General features: G+C 45.2%; 1 protein-coding gene across 3 annotated transcripts in view; it reads left to right on the top strand.

Annotated features, from left to right (window-relative positions):
* Positions 1-20562, top strand: part of LOC306922422 (receptor-type tyrosine-protein phosphatase delta-like) — a 266548-nt gene that overhangs the window by 184641 nt on the left and 61345 nt on the right. For all 3 annotated transcript variants that reach the window (XM_079500021.1, XM_079500020.1, XM_079500019.1), the window contains exons 8-16: positions 3420-3608; positions 9417-9527; positions 13420-13689; positions 14146-14255; positions 15761-15958; positions 17700-17825; positions 18190-18337; positions 18550-18695; positions 19962-20106. In XM_079500021.1, the coding sequence (XP_079356147.1) occupies positions 3420-3608; positions 9417-9527; positions 13420-13689; positions 14146-14255; positions 15761-15958; positions 17700-17825; positions 18190-18337; positions 18550-18695; positions 19962-20106 (1443 nt within the window). The remainder of the gene's footprint in view (positions 1-3419; positions 3609-9416; positions 9528-13419; positions 13690-14145; positions 14256-15760; positions 15959-17699; positions 17826-18189; positions 18338-18549; positions 18696-19961; positions 20107-20562) is intronic.

Genomic DNA, 20562 nt, shown 5'->3' with positions numbered 1-20562 from the left:
CGGAACAAAGAATGTTTGCTTTCGCCATCTTTGTTGAAGAAGCATCTGGGCAATTATGTTTTAGTTCCTTGCCAGTGTTAATTTTTAGTTGGCTAAGACTAGACTAAAGCTAAATAGTTTAAGTAGCCTAGGTAGGCATAAAGTTCAATGGTGTGTTCACAGACTGAGTTTAAATCAGAATTTGCTACTAAAAGAAACACTAAGCTTCTGTTGCTAAAATACTTTTAGTCTTACTGTAATTACTAAAAGTTTCTAATCTCTAACCTCTGAGGTTACTGGAGGTCGGATGCCTTTTGCCTTTTGTTCTTGAATAATCTATAAGGGTCCATTTGGTTACCAACTCCATCATTTAGTTGGGGACCACCTGGAAAAGCCTCAAGGACCACTGGTGGTCCCCGGACCACTGGTTGAAAATGAAAACCACTGCTGTAGAACATCAATTAAGTTGACTTACTTTCGTTTCCTTGTAGTGTATAGTTGATAATTTGCATATAAATAGTACTAGCAATTTATAGGTGCTATAGGTATATAGTATAGGCTCATCTCTAAACGGACATTATTGTCTCCACCAGACCGAAGGCATGGGGAGAGAGTATGTTTTGCACTCCGTCCGTGTGTGTGTGTCCGTCCGTGCGTGTGCACTGTCCGTCCATCCGTTAACCCGGTCGATGCCAAACTTTGCACACACACTCCCTGGATGCCAACGATGAACCTCTGCCCCAAATGTTCGAGAACGGCCTGTTATAGCGCCACCAGGGGGCCGACTTTTGTAAAACACATTTTTTGATATTACTCTTCCAGATTTTGTCTAAAAATCCCGCAAATTGTTACACAGTATCGCTATAGTCATGTGCTCAAGACGGACCTGTCAGATATTTCATATTCCATCCTAATTGGCTAACATTGGCAAAACACATTTTTGGAACAAAATGCCTCAAATCATCCAATTGCCATCAAAGGCGTAAGAACAAATGGCACCCTTTTCACATTGGCCTGTTATAGCGCCACCAGGAGGCCACAACCTGACCTGGCCTGGTGGAGACCTGTGCCCTGAGGGGACACTTTTTCTAGTACTTTAAAGTACAAAAACTACATCACGCAAGAACAATGTCACAACTATGCTGAAATGTGCTGCAATAGCTATTTTGTTGCATAGATTATACTACAAAGCAGCTTCCACGATAGGAGCTGTCACTTCCTGGTGTTCCACAGACAAGATGTCAGTGCCAGTGAGAGCACTCGCCAGGGACGGTGATATGTGCACTGACAGTTGGCTCAATTGATATTCTGAGAAGAAAAAATGAAATAAGAAATCCTCTATGTCCTGGTGGTGTCCCGAGAGGATCTCTGTTATAGTCGGGAGCCTTTGCCTTTAGTCTTGCGTGCTTAACCCATTTAGGCCTGACCTTGAAATTAAAAAAAGATAAATAAATAAATATTGTCACGATTTTTCAAAAATAGCAGACCTACAAGCTCATAGCGCGCCACTCGGTGGCGCGCTATGAGCTTGTAGATCTGCTATTTTTCAATAGCTAAATTATAACATAATGTTTAAAACACCAAAAGGGGTTCCCGCCCAAAATGGGTTAATATTCTCCCACAAGCATCGCTCTTGTAGTATGGTATCCATTACAAACACGCATCCAGTGGTGTAAAGTATCTAAGTACATTTACTTATGTACTGTACTTAATTATTTTTCTGTCAAGTCCGTGTATATATACGTACCCCCCAGCTAGGGGACGTTATTCGCTAGGTCCGTATACCCCAACGTCTACTCCGTGTATATAATGGTTGAGCCCCACGGCAGCTTTTAACATTGATCCGGTTGCTATGCAACGCCTCCGACTCCGTCACCACCAGCTATGGGACGTTAAATCTGATGTCCGTTTACCTCGGCTACGAGCAGGATTTTCAAACCTCCATAAGTCGGAATCCAGCAGAGCTGTCCATGGTGGATCTTCAGCCATCCACATTTTGGATGTAATTTGTGACTTTGTACTGCATCACTCCCGACATGTAAATGTTTCTGAGAGGTAAACAGTGTGTGCTTGTGCTAATGATACTAAGGTGTGTGTACTGCGTGTGTGTATGGGGCGGCTGGGGGGGGGGGGGGGGGGGGGGGGGGGTGGGCAAACTCCTTCTCTTAAAGTGAACGCGGATGGTGGCTTAGGTTCATTTATGCTAACAGCTAGCGGCAGAGAAAGAATTAAGTACAATTGTGAGGTATTTTTAGTTTTTACTTTACTTGAGTGTTTATATTATTATTATTATTGTATTGTACTTTTACTACACTACATTTATTTGAAAACTTTAGTTACTAGTTACTTTGTAGATTTTGATTATTATTACAAAACATACTAACCACCATATTAACCACTTCAGGACTATACATTTCGGCCATTTGAAAATAGTCAGAGAGACAGGGTTCATGGATTTTTGTAAACTGCAACTGGTTGGTACTTGGTAGAGGCATTTGATTTGCGATGCCATATTCCTAGTTTATTTGTCAATGTTGGGGATTCCCTACAGGAAAGGGGCTAGATTTGATCTCGTCTATATATCTTCATATCTTCCTCTTCATTATTGTGAATTCACATTAACATATTATTTTGATTTGCCATCCAAAAAGACCATCCACACATCTCCCCAATGGAACTGACTTTATTTGACATCTCCATTTTATCGATGCAGAGGCTGAGCTCGCGGTTTGATTGATTTAAGAAAAACTAAAACAAAGAAGTGGGGAATTGTTACAGACCCTTTCCCAGCACAATGCAGCATTTTAAATGTATAGCTCCCGACATATGCTGAATCGTTACTGACTCTTTTGCGTGTTTGGGAGATCCACGGACGAAAACCGATGTCGACCATGTTTTGATTATGTACATCATTTCCCTCTGGAATTTCCCTTGGGATCAATAAAGGTTTATTTATAAACTGTCTATTTATAAACCTTCACTTGACTCTCAAGGCCTAGTTGCCAACAAAACTAAAAATGACAGCTCCACTGATGAAAAAACTAAAACGGAAATGTAAAGTCTGCTGGCTTATGCTGTCTATGGGAACGGAGTTTTTAGAATCTTAATATCTCGGCTTCTTCTTCCAGGCTGCATTTTGGAGCAAAACAAGCTTGACTTGTGGTTCATGTCTATAAACGATATGATCGCTGGTTACAAAATGTATGTTTTGGGTGATTTAATGAACATTCGCGGGACCTGTTCCATAGAGATATTCCACTTTCTGATTATCCATTTCCGAGAGAAACGGCTTTCAAAATAAGACCGTTAACATTGAAGCAACATTCTACAAGTGCCGGTTCAGCCACCAGTTGGCGGTGTTGGCGGAGAATGAGTTAATAAATGTTACACTTTACAGTACACCACTGATCATGTCTTAACATGTATTTGACCTCCGCCAGAGGACCAGCTGCCCTCGGGCTTCCCCACCATCGACATGGGACCGCAGCTGAAGGTGGTGGAGCGCTCGCGGACCGCCACCATGCTCTGTGCCGCCAGCGGCAACCCTGACCCAGAAATCACCTGGTTCAAGGATTTCCTGCCCGTCAACACGTCCAATAATAACGGACGAATCAAGCAGCTCCGCTCAGGTAACAATTGAGCTTAACCCCCCCCCTTTTTCTTCTAATGCCTCTGTTTCTTTCTCCCCCCAAAACCTTTTATTTTAGTTTGTCCCTTGCACCCTTTCACTCTTTCAGTCTTTCTGTCTCCCTTCCCTCCGTCCCTCTTTTTGGTCATCTACAAATGCCTCTGTTTCCTGGTCCCTTGTCCGTGCCCGTCTATCTTGCTGTGTTTTATTGGCTGTTCTCCTCAGCTGCTCCTCACTGTTTTTTCTCAGCAATAAGTTGACAATGCGTCAAGACTCCCAGACTCTTCTTCTAACTCTTGGTTTACTGAATCCACTGTTTCCCCCAAACTCTCTCTGTTTGTCTCTGAACTGTTTCCCCCAACTCTCTCTGTTTGTCTCTGAACTGCCAGAGGTCTTCCTACGCACGTCACCATCGCAGAAGCTTGAACCTTTCAACTCAAACTCATTGTAAAACATTGGCCTGGCCTCATTGTGCATCATTCGTATACAGACCAAAAAAAACTAAACAAAACAACAAGACCAGAACTGGTACACATAAAAAGGTTTAAAGACAGCTGATGATGGTGCTCTGTCCATTGGGAATGCCCCCCCTCTCTGAAATGGCTCACTGCTGTGACTAAATGAACAATGTATGTGATTTCCATCTCTGTCATGGATTTGAATCGTGCCTGGCTGGGCGTGGAAATAAAAATTGCAATACTACGTTTTGGCTGTTACATCAAATAGCCACAGTAGTGTGAGATCATCGCAACGTATTGTAGCCAAGACCCTCCCTCCTTAAACCTCTTCCTGCTTCCAGCCGACTTTGGACCCTCAATCCTGCTTTGCGTTCCTATCTCTGGCTCAACCCTGACGCCTGAGTTATACCTGGTTGTGTGCGGGTGTCGCACATTGAAAACGGCCGCGCCGTGAGCTTGTAAATCGGCTTATTTTCAGTGCGTGACACCGGGGCACGGCTAAGTATAAATCTGGCATTACGACTCCGTATGCAGATTCCCTGTTCAAACTCCCTCGTTTGACCTTTATTTTTACATTATTTCCAAAAGCAACGAAAACAGTAAGCCACTGTAACGACTCAAAATGTCAGCATGGAATTATTTGGTGTGATATTATATTGGTATTCTCTGTGATAATTAGGGAAATGGATCGTTATGCTAAAGCTTTGACTTTTTAAAACTCTCGTTAGCGCAACACAATGTCTGTAGATAATCAGTGTCTTTGACCTTTACGGAGCCGTTAACTCAACTGTTGAAGGCCTTTTCTAGTGAGTCAACTCCTGTGTTCAAGCGATGGTCCCATTGTAATGCCATGTCTATGCTGTTTCTCTTCTCTTTGTATCTTTTTTTTAACCACAGAGTCCTTTGGTAAGTGCTTCAGCTCTGAGGCTCACAACCTTACTCTCTTTAATCTGTCTCTCTATACACACTAATTGCCACTGATGTTGATGCTGCTGCTGTTCCAATAATGTGGTGTTATTAAAATGCATGGCACGCATTTTACTAACAGTCACACAACAGGCACCATGCATAAGTACACACGGACATAGGTACACACAAACATACATGGACACACACACACACACACACACACACACACACACACACACACACACACACACACACACACACACACACACACACACACACACACGCACGCACGCACGCTGTACTCACAACAGCTGCCCACCCCTGGCACCTTTGAGATAATAGCTGGCTGACCCCTCATCCGTGCACCTACAACTTTCCACATCCAAAGAAAGAACATAATACTTTCTCCTTACTCTCACCTACTGAATCTCCCGGCCCGCACCCTCACTTATTCAATCACCCTCACTTAATCTCTTTCTTTCACCGACCCACTCACTCACTCAACTCACTCGCTCACTCACTCACTCACTCGCTCACTCACTCGCTCGCTCGCTCACTCGCTCACTCCCCACTGCTGTATAGGATTACTAGTCAATAAGCTATGAGCTGCCAGATGGCTGTCGGTAGGCCTCTTCTGGTGGAGCCACTGTTTGAAAATCAATGACTACTAGGTTTCAGGCTGCTAGCGTCCCCCGGCCTGCTCTCCTCCCTGTTGTAAACTGTATAGTATATAGAACTCGCAGTGCTGTGTTGTTAGAATTCGATTATTTTCACTTTGTGCGGGCACACGTACAGGCATTTCGCGGTGTGGCCAAATCCAATGCATGTACATAAATCCAGTACATGTATAAATAAATGTATAATCCTCGCAAGAAGCACCTCTAGTCTTGTGTGTCTCCAAAAAGATGGCCCATTTGCACATACTAGCTTGTACCTGTACCTAAAAGTAATAATATAATAGTATAGTCATTTTATGTTAGGTTACGTTCAACATGTCGCAGTGTGACGCATTGTGAGCTTGTAGATCAGCTCAGCATGCATCCTAGTGTAAAAAATCAACTCTACATTTAGTCGACTAAAATCGACTAAATATTTAGCCTAAATAACTCAATTATTTCAGATGACTATAATATAACTAAAACTAAATAAAAATCTATTCAAAAGACTATGACTAACACTGTTAGTCAGACTGATTATTTTGAAAGCCGTTTCTCTCGGAAACGGGAAGTGAATAATCGCTATGTAACAGGTCCCGCGAGTGTTAGGCTATTTAATTCACCCAAAACATATTTTTCTATACGAGCCGCAAATCAAGCTTGTTTTGATAAAAATGCAGCCTGGAAGAAGAATCCGAGATATTAGCTAATTCTAAAAACTCCGTCCCCATAGACGCCATAAGCCAGCGGACAGTTCCGCTTTTTTTTCCTCTGATTTTGTGTTACAGACAGAACAGAGCTGTGAACCGTAATCAGTAAATATTTAATAAAGCGCCAAAAGACGATCTCGTCGGCAAATGAGTTAATAAAGTATTCAATTCAAATGTTAAGTAGACACACACAACGTGGATGGACCACCTCAAATAGTTCCTCTTGGCGTGGACGCACGGGAGCATGTGCAGATCTTTAAAATACCATGCAGTAGTTGGTTTTACAATTACAATTCAGGCATTTAGCAGACGCTCTTAATCCAGAGCGATTTACAGTAAGGAAGAACAACACAAGGTAATACATAGAAATAGTAATCTAGGATCATACGTAAACTAAAACCAAATCATCCGTCTAACAATAGAATATCCGTACAGGGAGACTATAAACACTATAGAATGCTATGGAATGCCAGATCAATAAGGACCTGGCATCTGTCTACATAACATGCTATCTAAATGGCATGTTTTAGCCTTGGCATATACGCCTGCAAGGTCGTGGTCTTACTCAGACCCTGGGCCGCCTGCCCCAGACGTCTAGGCAGGGCATCCTGTAGTAGTGCTGCTGCTGTGCAGACACGTACGCTGGTATAGTATATAGAAGACACTACTAGCACACACCCCCACCCCCCAACCCCACCCCCACACCCTACCCTGCTGCAAGTCAATGAAGTTAAATCGATAACCTATCTCCTTATAGTTCTGTCACTGTCTCTCATTCTATCTATCTAGTATCTGTCTCTCTCTCCTCTCAGGCTTATTCTCTCTCTTTATTTTCACACTCTCTCTCTCTCCCTCTCTCTCTCCCTCTCTCTCTCTCTCTCTCTCTCTCTCTCTCTCTCTCTCTCTCTCACTCTAATGATCAGGTGTATCAAGTCCTTTCTATCTAATTTGGTTCTTCTCCTTTCCAAGACCCCCCCCCCCTCCTCCCCCCCTGTCCCGTATCCCTATACCTCCTGCTCCCTTAATCTCCTTCTTCTGTGGTACTAACATTTTCTTCTTCTTCTTCTTCTCTAATCTCGTGCATTCATTGCCCACTCAGGTGGCACGCCCATACGAGGTAAGACTGCCGGGAGGACTAACACAACACAGTGGGCCTGATTCCATTTCAACCCCAACCCCTCCCCATATACGAGTTCACTCCTCACACAGATCTGAAGGAGCTGGTGGGGGAGGAGGGGGGAGGGGGGGGTTCCATTCTGTACTGAATTAGTCCATTCCGAGATACTTAGCGTGCTTGGTAACGCTAATCCGGCTGCTTCAGATCTGTGAGAAGTGTGTAACCGATGGGGGCCAGAGGGGGGAAAATTGGAATTGAGTGAGCAATTCATTATACAGTGACTTAATAATAATCACCTCCTCTCCTCTCATCTCGTTTCATCCTTTTTTATTATTGCTTCATTTCCACTTCTCCGCCTCAAAGTTTAACTGTGTAACTCCTCAGATATGCATTGCTTCTGTGGCATATTGTGATCTCTCTCTCTCTCTGTCTCTTTCTCTCTTTGTGTTTCCATCTCACCGGTTCAATGAGACTTCCTGTCGCTTCTTGCAACATCTGCTGTCTTTTCATTTCTGTGGTGTGTTGTGCTTTATTGCGGGTTTCACTCCCGTGTTGCTTAGTTTGAGGTGACAAAGCATATACTGCCTTCTATAGCCTTTGTTTTGTTTTCTTATATTAAGTCCTTTTTTTAAATTTCTTTCTGCGGTTTCTTTGCCCTGATCTTGACCCCACCTCCACTCTGACCACGACTAGATTCACCCACTCAGAGAGCCTGGTTTTGTTTTCCCTCCCAGCTGTTAATGCACTCAGCCTGAACAGTCCAGATGGTGGAATCTCAGGCACACTCGTAGTCATCCTCACACACGCGCACACGCACACGCACACGCACACACACGCTCTGTGAAACCCTTAGTGATACAATTAGAGAAATGGACTTTTTTTCTCAACTTTGTTTATTGTTTTTTGACAAATGGACCTTTTTTACGGTTCCATGTGGCTACAGTTGTGTACTCTCGGAGTTAACTTAACACTGAGGATTTTACTATGCACGCACGCACGCAGCCACGCACGCACACACGCACGCACATATATTACATTCCTATTTTTGTTGTTACCATATGCCAATTCCTGTCACTTTTCTATCCCATTGCTGTCAAAAAGCCCCAAACAACCACTTTTTTGATAAAGTTTTTTATGGGCGCTTTTTTTGCCTTATCCCCATCAACCCCATTATCAAAAACTCTTGATGACCTTTTTTTTGACCATTTTTCTATTTCCAGGGAGCGAGAAAGCGTCGGTCCCTTTCCAAGGCTTTGCGTATGTCGTTCCTTTTTTTTGTGTGTCTTCTTTCTGGCCTTAATGGAAATTGGTTTGATGTCTTTTAATGGTTTGACATCACACAGTACACCCGATCCCTTTGGTGGATCCATGAGGGGTTTGGGGATATCTTATTGCCATGGCAATAGTTTTTATATCCTTGTAAAACAAAACTTGAATTTTGCTCTGTGAAAGAAATGGCTCTGCACTTTTCAGCAAAGAGGTTCTAAAAGTATATTGTGCTGTATCTGGATTTCTCGACATTTTTCGATTTGGTTGGCGGATTTATGTCTGGCTTGCATGAACGTGAACATTCTCTGTTTTTGTAGGTCTTATAACCCCTATTTTCTTCCTTTTTCTCTTCACAACTTGCCCTAATTGTTTTTTGTATTTTTTGCTGACAGTGATAGAAACTAACGTCTCCCCATAAAACTGACTCCCCTTTTTTAGCCCAGGGTTACACAGAAGTCAGCTTGTTTTTTTTTGTGCTGAAGCTCCCCCTCGAAACCGCTCCAACCAGATTCATTTTCTCTTAATACAAGTTCTTCCCATTTCTATGTTAATATGTCATGTATGCCAACAACGCACGGTTAACGGACATCCTGTGGCCCTGTATGTGTGATGGCTCTCTGTTCTCTGGCTGTGTGTCCTTCGTCCCCACCTCCTCCGTCCGTCCGTCCGTCCGTCCGTCCGTCCGTCCAGGTGCCCTGCAGATAGAGCTGAGCGAGGAGTCCGACCAGGGGAAGTATGAGTGCGTCGCCACCAACAGCGACGGGACACGTTACTCCACCCCGGCTAATCTGTATGTCAGAGGTAAGAGAGGCTCTCCGCTCCACAATCCAGCACAATTTTTATTTTATTTTTTATTTTTTGATTGAATAGTTTATTAGACAGAATGTACTGTATAAACAGCATAGCACCAAAAAAAACATCCTTGCGGTCTTGTTTCCATTTAGGTCCTATGCAATCAATTCATAGACATATGACCTTTAACCCATTTTGGGGCGGGAACTTCTTTTGGTGTTTTAAACAATATGTTATAATTTAGCTCTTGAAAAATAGCAGATCTACAAGCTCATAGCGCGCCACCGAGTGGCGCGCTACAAGCTTGTAGGTCTGCTATTTTTGAAAATCGTGAAAATATTTATTTCAGAAAACTGGTACATGCCCTACATGTACATTTTCACACTGACTATTATTATTATTAATTATTTTTTATTTTGTTGCAATGAAATATGTTGTAGATGCGACAGGCATTTGTCATGGGAATGGATGCCATTAGACCTGCTGCGACAGAGCAAGGCTCATCACTCATAATGTCACCAAGCCAAACGGGACCCGAATCTGTGCTCATTTAACTCTGACGTCTGATGTCAAAATGGACCCAAATGGACTGCTCCCCGGTCCATTTTATTTACACTCAATTAAATAACACACCGCGTATGGTTTTCAAATGAGATGTGTTTCTACCCGTAGAGGTCGGAGGGCATTGTGCTTCACTCAGGCTATGATTCATCTCTTTGGCCTCTCTTCTATTAGCCTTTAGACCTGAGAGGAAAAACCCAATCATTGTCTGGTTAAGACTTGTGTCTCTCTCTACATCAGACAGGCAGTTCAGCTCAGCTCCTCAGGCAATATGACTCCTTTTCAGCTCATGCACTCTCTCTCTCTCTCTCTCTCTCTCTCTCTCTCTCTCTCTCTCTCTCTCGTGCACGTGCACACACTCATCCATCCCACCAAATCTTTGAGACATTTCAGTTCCCTAGGCCTTCTGCTCCGCTCGCTGTCTGCCCAGCGAATGAATAAAAAAAAAAGGAGCTTAACAGCATAGCATGCTTTTCTGGCTCCAATTCTGCTTCCAGGAATAAGAAAAACATACAAATGTGCACATTACGCACACACAATGCTGTCCTGCACTGAACACACACTCACGTACGCACGTGCACGCACACTCCCCACATAGGGTCAGTGATGTGGATCTAACAACGCTTGTGGAGCCAGTAAAATCTTGTTCAGTGGACGTCTAACAGGAGGTCTATGGAGATTGCCAGCAGTGGACTGGAGACGTATGCCCCCATGCTTCAGACAGGCCTTTATCAGACTCACTGACTGATGCACGTACACACACACCACTGGCACACACACACCAACCCAAAGTAGACAAACCTCCCACACACACACACGCACACACACACACACACACACACACACACACACACACACACACACACACACACACACACACACACACACCAACCCAAAATAGACAAACCTCCCACACACACACACACACACACATGCACACGCACGCACACACACGCACACACACACACACACACACACACACACAGTCAGTGATGTGGATCTAACAACGCTTGCAGGGCCGGTAAAATGTTGTAGTGCCGTTCAGTGGGAGTGTGACAGGCGGTCTGTGGAGATGGACCTCCAGACAGTACTTTATCCAACACACTGACTGTGGACTTCTCTGTTCTCTCCTCCCTATATATCATCTATCTATCTATCTATCTCTGCCCGCTCTTTATTTCTTCATCTATATTCACTTTTTCTTCTATTTCACAACCCCACTTTCCCTTATCGCCTCGCCCTGTCTCACTCCAACGTTCTCTTTCCCCTCTCTCTCTCTCTCTCTCTCTCTCTCTCTCTCTCTCTCTCTCTCTCTCTCTCTCTCTCTCTCTCTCTCTCTCTCTCTCTCTCTCTCTCTCTCTCTCTCTCTCTCTCTCTCTCTCTTCTCTCTCTCTCTCTCTCTCTCTCTCTCTATCTCTCTCTCTGTCTCTGTCTCTCTCTCTCTCTCTCTCTCTCTCTCTCTCTCTCTCTCTCTCTATCTCTCTCTCTGTCTCTGTCTCTGTATCTCTCTCTTCTCCCCGCTGCGTTCGTTCTGTCATCCTGGCTCTCCAGAGCTACGAGAAGGTTGGTACAGCATCTGCTTCCCTCCACTGAGCATTCTCTGTTCTTCCTGCGTGTTGTGTCCAGCCTGTTTCATCTGTCAGTGTTTGGCGACTCGCTCTTTCTGAGTCACGCGCTACACAGTAAAGTTCCTTTTGCTCCTTTTTACAAATGTAACCAAAATTGGAGGATTTTTACTGTGTACCACCCCACGTTGTGCGGTGTGTGTTCTGTGTGTGTGCGCACATGCATGTGTTTGCTGATTTATTTATTATTAAAAAAAAATTTGGGTGAATATTCTGTTGCATTTCAGGTCATAAAATATTCAATTGAGCGCACCTAAAAAACGCCATGAATAAAACATTGTGGTATCAACGTGCACCCGTGCTGTTGCGACCACACGTAGTAGAAATGTACACGTCTACATGAGCGAATGCATCCTGTGCTTTGAGAAACCCGAGACCACATTGCACACTAGAGACACAGCCATTAGTCAGCAACATCTACAGGCTAAACAATAATCGACTGTATATAACGCACTAGCCTCACGTAGCCAGACAAATCTTTTGCAAAAGAAATTGCCCCAGGCAGATTAGGTCTGGCATTGCTCAATTGAGGGAGGATTTCGTCGCTCTGCAGTAGTGAGGAACCAACCAGATTCGTCTGGAACCAGGCTATAACCAACCAGGGCCCAGTATGCAAATATGGGGCGGGGCTTATCACCTGTGACGTACGTTGCAAGAGACTCGTTTGCTGCTCTGATTGGTTGTAGGTCTAATACTCTAACCAATAGAGCGTCGCAGTCCCGCCCCCTACCATGGACCAGGAAATGAATCCCAATGCATTTTTCCCATAGACATTTCTTAAAGTATTTATTTAAAGACGGTTACGCCGCGGACAAAGCCAACTCGAGTCGTGACAACTCATGACAACACAAACAATATTTTGGACCAAACAAATAATTACAAAGAAGAAAAACAACAAAAAAAGTGTTTGTTGTCATGATTTGTCACGACTCGAGTTGGCTTTGTCCGCGGCGTAAACGTCTTTAAATAAATACTTTCTGAAATGTCTATGAGGAAAATGAACGGAGAATCATTTCCTGGTCCAGGGTAGGGGGCGGGACTGCGACGCTCTATAGAGTCTGTTTGAATTTTTTTGTAACTGAAAACATCCTAACACTGAGAAGGACGAAAGTAATATCTAGGGCTGCACGATATGACCAAAATATAATTAATATCTCAGTATTTATGCCAAATATTGCGATATCAATACGATCGCCATAACGTCGCCATAACGTTAAAATGTCATATTCTATATTTTAAGTGTTGCAACATTGTGTGTTCACTAACGCACTGGACCAGGGCTAACAACAATGCAACAGAGTGGTGGTTTATTTTCCGAGGGGCACAGGCTAAAACAGAGGGAAGTTGCTGGCTTTAGAAGTGAACGATGTATCGACGATATATCGATATATTGCCGATATAGCGATCATACCTCGATAACGATACGATAACGATATATTGTGCAGCCTTACTAATATCCATGCAGTGATATTGTCTGGCTATGTGAGGCTGATCACGCACCTTCATCATACATTCACATATCAATGTCTATTTGGTGTCCACATTTATAAAATGCATTATCAAGCCTCATTGATACTAACAGCGTGTATTTCTTTTTTCAAACATGACAATCTATTACATTTGGCGAGTGACACCCCACGCACTCCACAGATTGGACTTGATGGTTGGCAGAATGGAGGTCATATTCGTAACGCTCGTTTCCCCCTCTCTCCCAGTGCGCCGCGTCCCCCCGAGGTTCTCCATCCCGCCGGCCGACAGCGAGATCATGCCGGGGGGGAACGTCAACATCACGTGCGTGGCGGTGGGCTCGCCCATGCCGTACGTCAAGTGGATGCTGGGCGCGGAGGACCTGACGCCCGAGGACGACATGCCCATCGGCCGCAACGTCCTGGAGCTGACGGACGTGCGCCAGTCCAACAACTACACCTGCGTGGCCATGTCCACGCTGGGCGTGATCGAGGCTGTGGCTCAGATCATCGTCAAAGGTTGGTTGGTTTCGCTGTTGGCACGATGTGTGTGTGTGTGTGTGTGTGTGTGTGTGTGTGTGTGTGCGTGTGCGTGTGCGTGTGCGTGTGCGCGTGCGCGTGTGTGCGTGTGCGTGTGTGTTCTTGCTCGTGCACACATATTTTTGTCGAGGAAAGTGTCACTGATTTGCCTGCAGTGAGACTTCTGTTAATGAACTAGCTAACTAACTAATTGATTGATTGATTAAATACCGTATTAACAGTTTGCATGGTGAGGCACAGGGAAGTACAGTACAATACAAGGTCTGCTAAAAGGATGAAACCAAGAGAGCTTTTCGGGCTTGTTTCCAATGGTGTGTCCTCTGATGCACTGTGTGGATGTGCACTGGGGAGAAAATAACAGACAATTTCTATCCCCCATCTCCCCCCCCTCTCTCTCTCTCTCTCTCTCTCTCTCTCTCGCTCTCATGTGCTCAGCTCTACCTAAGGCTCCAGGTACTCCGGTGGTGACAGAGAGAACTGCAACCAGCATCACTCTGACCTGGGACTCTGGCAACCCAGAGCCGGTGTCCTACTACATCATACAGGTAGCTTAACAACATCCACAAACAGCATTTTAGATACGGTAGTAACAACTTATATTGAGCAACTCACTTGGTGTTTTAACATGTTACAACCCACCACAAGATCGTGTGGCCAGTGCCAGTCAAATGCGCGAAATACCAAAGTAGAAGAAGAGATCTTCTGCAACCAAGGTTAATTAAATAAGGTTAGGAAGCGAAGACCGTACGGTGGACTCCATGTTGCTCCCTGGAAGGAAAGAAACATGTGCAATTGAGACCAAGGTCTCACCGTACGGTCTTCCTAACCTTATTTAATTAACCTTGTCTGCAACCAGGAAGTGCAGCCCCCCAGCACACACACAGTCGCTTCAGTATAGGCTGTGGTGGACGGGCGATGTGTTGCTTACCTTCCGCGGATGTGAGAAGAGGCATAATAACCTCCCCAAAACTGGTTTTTGGCTCATTTTGAGCAGGGAAAAAAAGAGTAATAAGCGCGCGCGGTCGCGTGCACATCGGATCTGTGTGGAGGCTGTCTAACATGTGAGTAAATGCAAAAAAAACAACAACATACTTTTAATTAGAGGATTAAATGACATTAAAGAAAGACGTCATTTCACGTACTGGCACAGGCGGGGGAGGAGAATAGAACGAAATCCCACTTTTCCTGGCCTTTATTGGGTTAATAGTTTCTGTACCGAGCATTGGCCAGGTTATTGCATGGGTGAAATATCTCTCCCTCCATCTCCCTCCCTCTCCATCCTTCTTTCCTCCCTCCCTCCTGTCAACATTGGATTATGTAGCTATATTACTACAGTATACACTATACAGTGTAGATAAAGCATAATCCATGACAAGCCGTGTGGCTATTGGAAAATAATGCACTCAACACAGTCATGATTGCCTCTGTGGAGGCAAATATTTAACTGTGTGGCTCAGAGTGGATTATTATAGTAGTGTGTACAGTAAGCAGTGTTTATTCATATCTCGGGGCAATACTGTCTTTGTATAGAAACGCCTTTCTTGCAATAATAATGTTACTTCTCCAGTGTGTGGGAGAAGCCGTATATTAACACTTATTGTGCCCAGAATGTCCCCACACGTCTTCATAATTACACCCGTAGGAGGCCCAGGACGTCTGGAGACGTCTTTAGGGCCTTTTTAATGGTATAAAATTGCTAGGCAACGCCTTGCTCAGAGCTCCCGGGCATGTTTTTGCGCGCACGTGCAGCCATTCACTTCCTTGTTTATGGGCCGACAAAACTCTCTATTCTCTCTAAATCTACGGCGTTCTAATTTCTGACTTAATAACCAAGCATCTCGTTTGGAATACTAACGCTTCTAAAGAGAGATCAGACTTATTAGCGTGAGGTAGTAATGGAACATTATATATATATTTTGGGGGGAAATGGAAGGCGGGCTTCCATCTGCCTCATCTGCTGGGCACTCTGCTCCCGTCTTTATTTTGAAACGTTCCGGGGCATGAAAAGTGTTAACAGCATGGAAACTCTCCTCTTGCCGTCTCTCCACAGCATCGCTCCAAAGGCTCAGAAGACCCCTACAAGGAGATCGACGGCATCGCCACCACGCGCTACAGCGTGGGCGGCCTCAGCCCGTACTCGCACTACGACTTCCGGGTGGCGGCGGTCAACACCATCGGCCAGGGCCCCTCCAGTGACGTGGTGGAGGCCCGCACGGCCGAGCAGGCCCCCTCCTCACCTCCCAGACAGGTCAGTGACCAGTGGTAGAGGCCCCCCTCCTCACCTCCCAGACAGGTCAGTGACCAGTGGTAGAGGCCCCCCCTCCTCACCTCCCAGACAGGTCAGTGACCAGTGGTAGAGGCCCCCCCTCCTCACCTCCCAGACAGGTCAGTGACCAGTGGTAGAGGCCCCCCCCCTCCTCACCTCCCAGACAGGTCAGTGACCAGTGGTAGAGGCCCCCCCTCCTCACCTCCCAGACAGGTCAGTGACCAGTGGTAGAGGCCCCCCCTCCTCACCTCCAGACAGGTCAGCCGGCTCACCTCCGCCGCCTCTGCCTTGCGGAGGCAGGAAGCAGGAAGTGTTGTTTGGTTATGGTCACCACAAACTTTACACAAACGGCCGTTGTTCATGACTAAGGAAATACCATGCAAGTTTTTGCGTTGGTTGCAGCTTGGGTTTGACCACTGGTGAAACCAAGTGACCCAAAAGAGAAATTACTCACAAAGCCTGGGGCTTTGTGAGCTTGTAGAGCGACTTTTATTCTTAGATTTCCTAGATTTTTCTTTTATTTCTTTGTGAAAAAAGAAACCATTGCATTTTGTTTTTAATTTGTCAAAACATTCCTTTGCTTTTTTGGGAATGTTTTTTGAAAATGTTTTTAAATAATAATAATAATTAAAAACTAAATAATAGGAAACAAAAACTAAAGAGACCCATAACAATGTGTCCGACCCAGTGGGTTTGACAACACCCATTCTCTCCCACAGCGCCTCCTGCTGGATGTGTATGCAATCCATTGATTGATTCTCTGTCATTGAGGCTGTGTAGAGGAGAAAAAAACTGAAATGTTTTTTTTCCTGATGTAGATAGACATGTTTTGAATCTATACCAAACAAACAAAGTCCCCTCTTGTAATTGTTTATGTCCTTGAGGCGAAATAATTTCCATCAGGAAATAATTAGCTCCCACTTGATTCAGTGTTTTGTTAAATTGAACTTGATTAGCTTACATGGCTTAGCGACATTAGCCTCACAACTCACAGCCTGTTGTTGTTGTTGTTGTTGTTGTCATCAGTGGTGGAAAGTAAGTAAGTACATTTATTAAGTAACTGTACTTAAGTAGAATTAAGTAGAATGTTTTGTTTTGCCCATTGTGAGCTTGTAGATCTGCTATTTTCAAAAGATTTCTTGATACTTTTGAAAACTTCAAATTAGACATTCTGCATGATGAGTAGTACATTTTGAATTCCTGACTTTTTCTTGTAACAGAGTAGTTCTACATTGCAGTATTGATACTTTTACTTAACTTTATCTCTACCGCTAGCTGTTTGCCCGACCCCTGCCCGACCCCTGCCCCACCCGCCCACACACTCGCTACATACACTCGCTACACATTGGAAACGGCACACACTGTTTACCTCTCGTCAGAAGCTTTTACATGGCAGCAGCGTTGCGGTACAAAGGCACAAATTAAATCCGAAATGTGGATGGCAGAAGATGGACCAAGGACAGCGATCCTAGAATCCAATTTATGGAGGTTTGAAAATCCTCCTTTCAACTGCTTTGCACTGTGAATATATTTTCAATCCCATAGTTGGAACGGTGGGGCGTTGCTATAGGAACCGGACCAATGTTAAAAGCTTCCGTAGGCCTCAACCATTATATAGACAGAGTATACGTTCGGGTACGTATATATACGGACCTGGGATATGACACCACCTAGCATCGACGTACGAATATCAGAATGCTCACCTGTTGTTGTTGGGTTGCAGGTCAGAGGCAGAATGCTCAGCACCACCACAGCTATCATCCACTGGGACGAACCGGAGGAGGCCAACGGACAGGTGGTGGGCTACCGCGTCTACTACACCTCTGACAACACGCTGCCAGTCAACCAGGTCTGTACGTGAGTGAGTGAGTGAGTGAGTGAGTGAGTGAGTGAGTGAGTGAGTGAGTGAGTGAGTGAGTGAGTGAGCGAGTGAGCGAGCGAGTGAGCGAACGAGCGAGCGAGCGAGCGTGCATGCGTGCATGTAATGTTCGCTCACTTTGTTCTTCTTAAGCCTGGTTCAGGCTTCAAAGATTACCTAGATGCCCGATTCACACTCGCTGTTTTCGGCGTGCGACCACCGCCATGCGACAAAATGACAACATTCCAATCGTTGCGGAGAAAAGTCTCACAGCGGTCTGTATTACCCCTTAGTATATCATTGACCACTGATGGTGTGTGTGTGTGTGTGCGTGCGTGTGTGTGTGTGTTTGCAGTGGGAGAAGCAGATGGTGCGCGGGCCTAACTACATCACCATCCAAGGTCTGACTCCCAATAAGACCTACTACATCAGAGTGCTGGCCTTCACCTCCGTGGGGGACGGACCTCTGTCCCAGGACCTGCAGATCATAGCCAAGACAGGAGGTATAGGCAACTGTGTGTGTGTGTGTGTGTGTGTGTGTGTGTGACGTGTTCTTGCCAGATTTTTACTTGCATGTTCCATTTTGCTTCTCTCCCTCTCTTCCCCTCAACATATCTGATGTGAGGGGAAACTTGTACGTATTGTGGCAAAAAAAAATTACTTGCTTTTGATCCCCTCTCTCTCTCTCTCTCTCTCTCTCTCTCTCTGCCTGTAGTTCCCTCTCAGCCATCAGACTTCAAGGCAGAAGCCAAGTCAGAGACCAGCATCCTGCTGTCCTGGGTGGCTCCGCCACAGAGCGGCCCAGACAACCAGATCACCGGCTACGAGCTGGTGTACCGACGGGCCGACGACACAGAGGAGGTGAGACAGCTATATAGGGCTCCATCAAAAAACAGGAATTAAAAAAAATCCAAAAAGGTAGCACATCCAAAAATTAAACAAGCGGTGGACAAAGTACTCACATTTCCATTTCTTTATTGGCACACACCAAAAAGGAACGCTTACGCGTTTCGGCTATGCAGCCTTCATCAGAGCATAGGGCTGTATGGATGAGTGTTGAGAGGTGAGACAGCTATAGGGCTGCATGGATGAGTGTTGAGAGGTGAGACAGCTATAGGGCTGCATGGATGAGTGTTGAAGAGGTGAGACAGCTATAGGGCTGCATGGATGAGTGTTGAAGAGGTGAGACAGCTATAGGGCTGCATGGATGAGTGTTGAGAGGTGAGACAGCTATAGGGCTGCATGGATGAGTGTTGAAGAGGTGAGACAGCTATAGGGCTGCATGGATGAGTGTTGAAGAGGTGAGACAGCTATAGGGCTGCATGGATGAGTGTTGAAGAGGTGAGACAGCTATAGGGCTGTATGGATGAGTGTTGAAGAGGTGAGACAGCTATAGGGCTGCATGGATGAGTGTTGAAGAGGTGAGACAGCTATAGGGCTGTATGGATGAGTGTTGAAGAGGTGAGACAGCTATAGGGCTGTATGGATGAGTGTTGAGAGGTGAGACAGCTATAGGGCTGTATGGATGAGTGTTGAAGAGGTGAGACAGCTATAGAGCGTCGCAGTCCCGCCCACTACCATGGACCAGGAAATGATTCTCCGTTCATTTTCCTCATAGACATTTCAGAAAGTATTTATTTAAAGACGTTTACGCCGCGGACAAAGCCAACGCGAGTCGTGACAAATCATGACAACAAACACAATTTTTTGTAACGGCAGGTTACAACACTTTTTTTGTTGTTTTTCTTCTTTGTAATTATTTGTTTGGTCCAAAATATTGTTTGTTGTCATGAGTTGTCACGACTCGAGTTGGCTTTGTCCGTGGCGTAACCGTCTTTAAATAAATACTTTTTGAAATGTCTATGGGAAAAATGCATTGGGATTAATTTCCTGGTCCATGGTAGGGGGCGGGACTGCGACGCTCTATAGGGCTGCATGGGAGGATGTGGGAGATAAGAAGATGGACAGAGGGATTTGAATGTTTGCTGAGTTCTGCTGCTCTGTCGCTGTATTCCCTCATCTATAAAAATAAACATGCTCTGAATATGCACGCGGCCCACCAATCCAGAAAAGGTTGAGAACCACTGTCATCTCCTTCACATCATTCTCCTTTCTTATCGTCTTTAGAAGAAGGTGAACTTTGAGCCCACCACCTCCTACCTGCTGAAGAACCTCAAACCCTTCTCTAAGTACACATTCCAGCTGGCTGCAAAGAGCAAGCATGGCGTCGGCGCCTACACTAACGAGGTGTCCACCGACACCCCGCAGACACGTAAGTCCACCTCGCACACACACACACACACACACACACACACACACACACACACACACACACACACACACACACACACACACACACAGCCTGGTGTGCGTCTGAGAGTGCCAGAGTGAAAGAAAGGAATGACGGCATCATATTGGACAATGCAAAAAACGTGTCAGAAAGAATAGCCGTAGGAAATATGTTTTGGTGACTAAATGCAGAGTGCGCACATCAGGATCTCTGCGTTGCATCCTGCTTTGCCGGGCATTCCTACAAACGCAACTGGCCACGTTTAGCAGGAGGGAAGATGGGTTGGAAGGGTGATCTAGCTAGCTATAGCTGCTCTGGCGACTTGTACAGGTCACTCCTGCATTACGTCCCGGTGAGACAGCTGAAAAGAAGCTGGCCTTGATGTCACATGTTATGGAGACTTGGCTACATGTTATGTGCTTGGCTTTGCTCTCCTTA

Source organism: Electrona antarctica, assembly GCF_951216825.1.
Source record: "Electrona antarctica genome assembly, chromosome: 4".
NCBI classification, from domain to species: Eukaryota; Metazoa; Chordata; class Actinopteri; order Myctophiformes; family Myctophidae; genus Electrona; species Electrona antarctica.
This window is presented reverse-complemented; position numbering and strand designations above follow the sequence as displayed.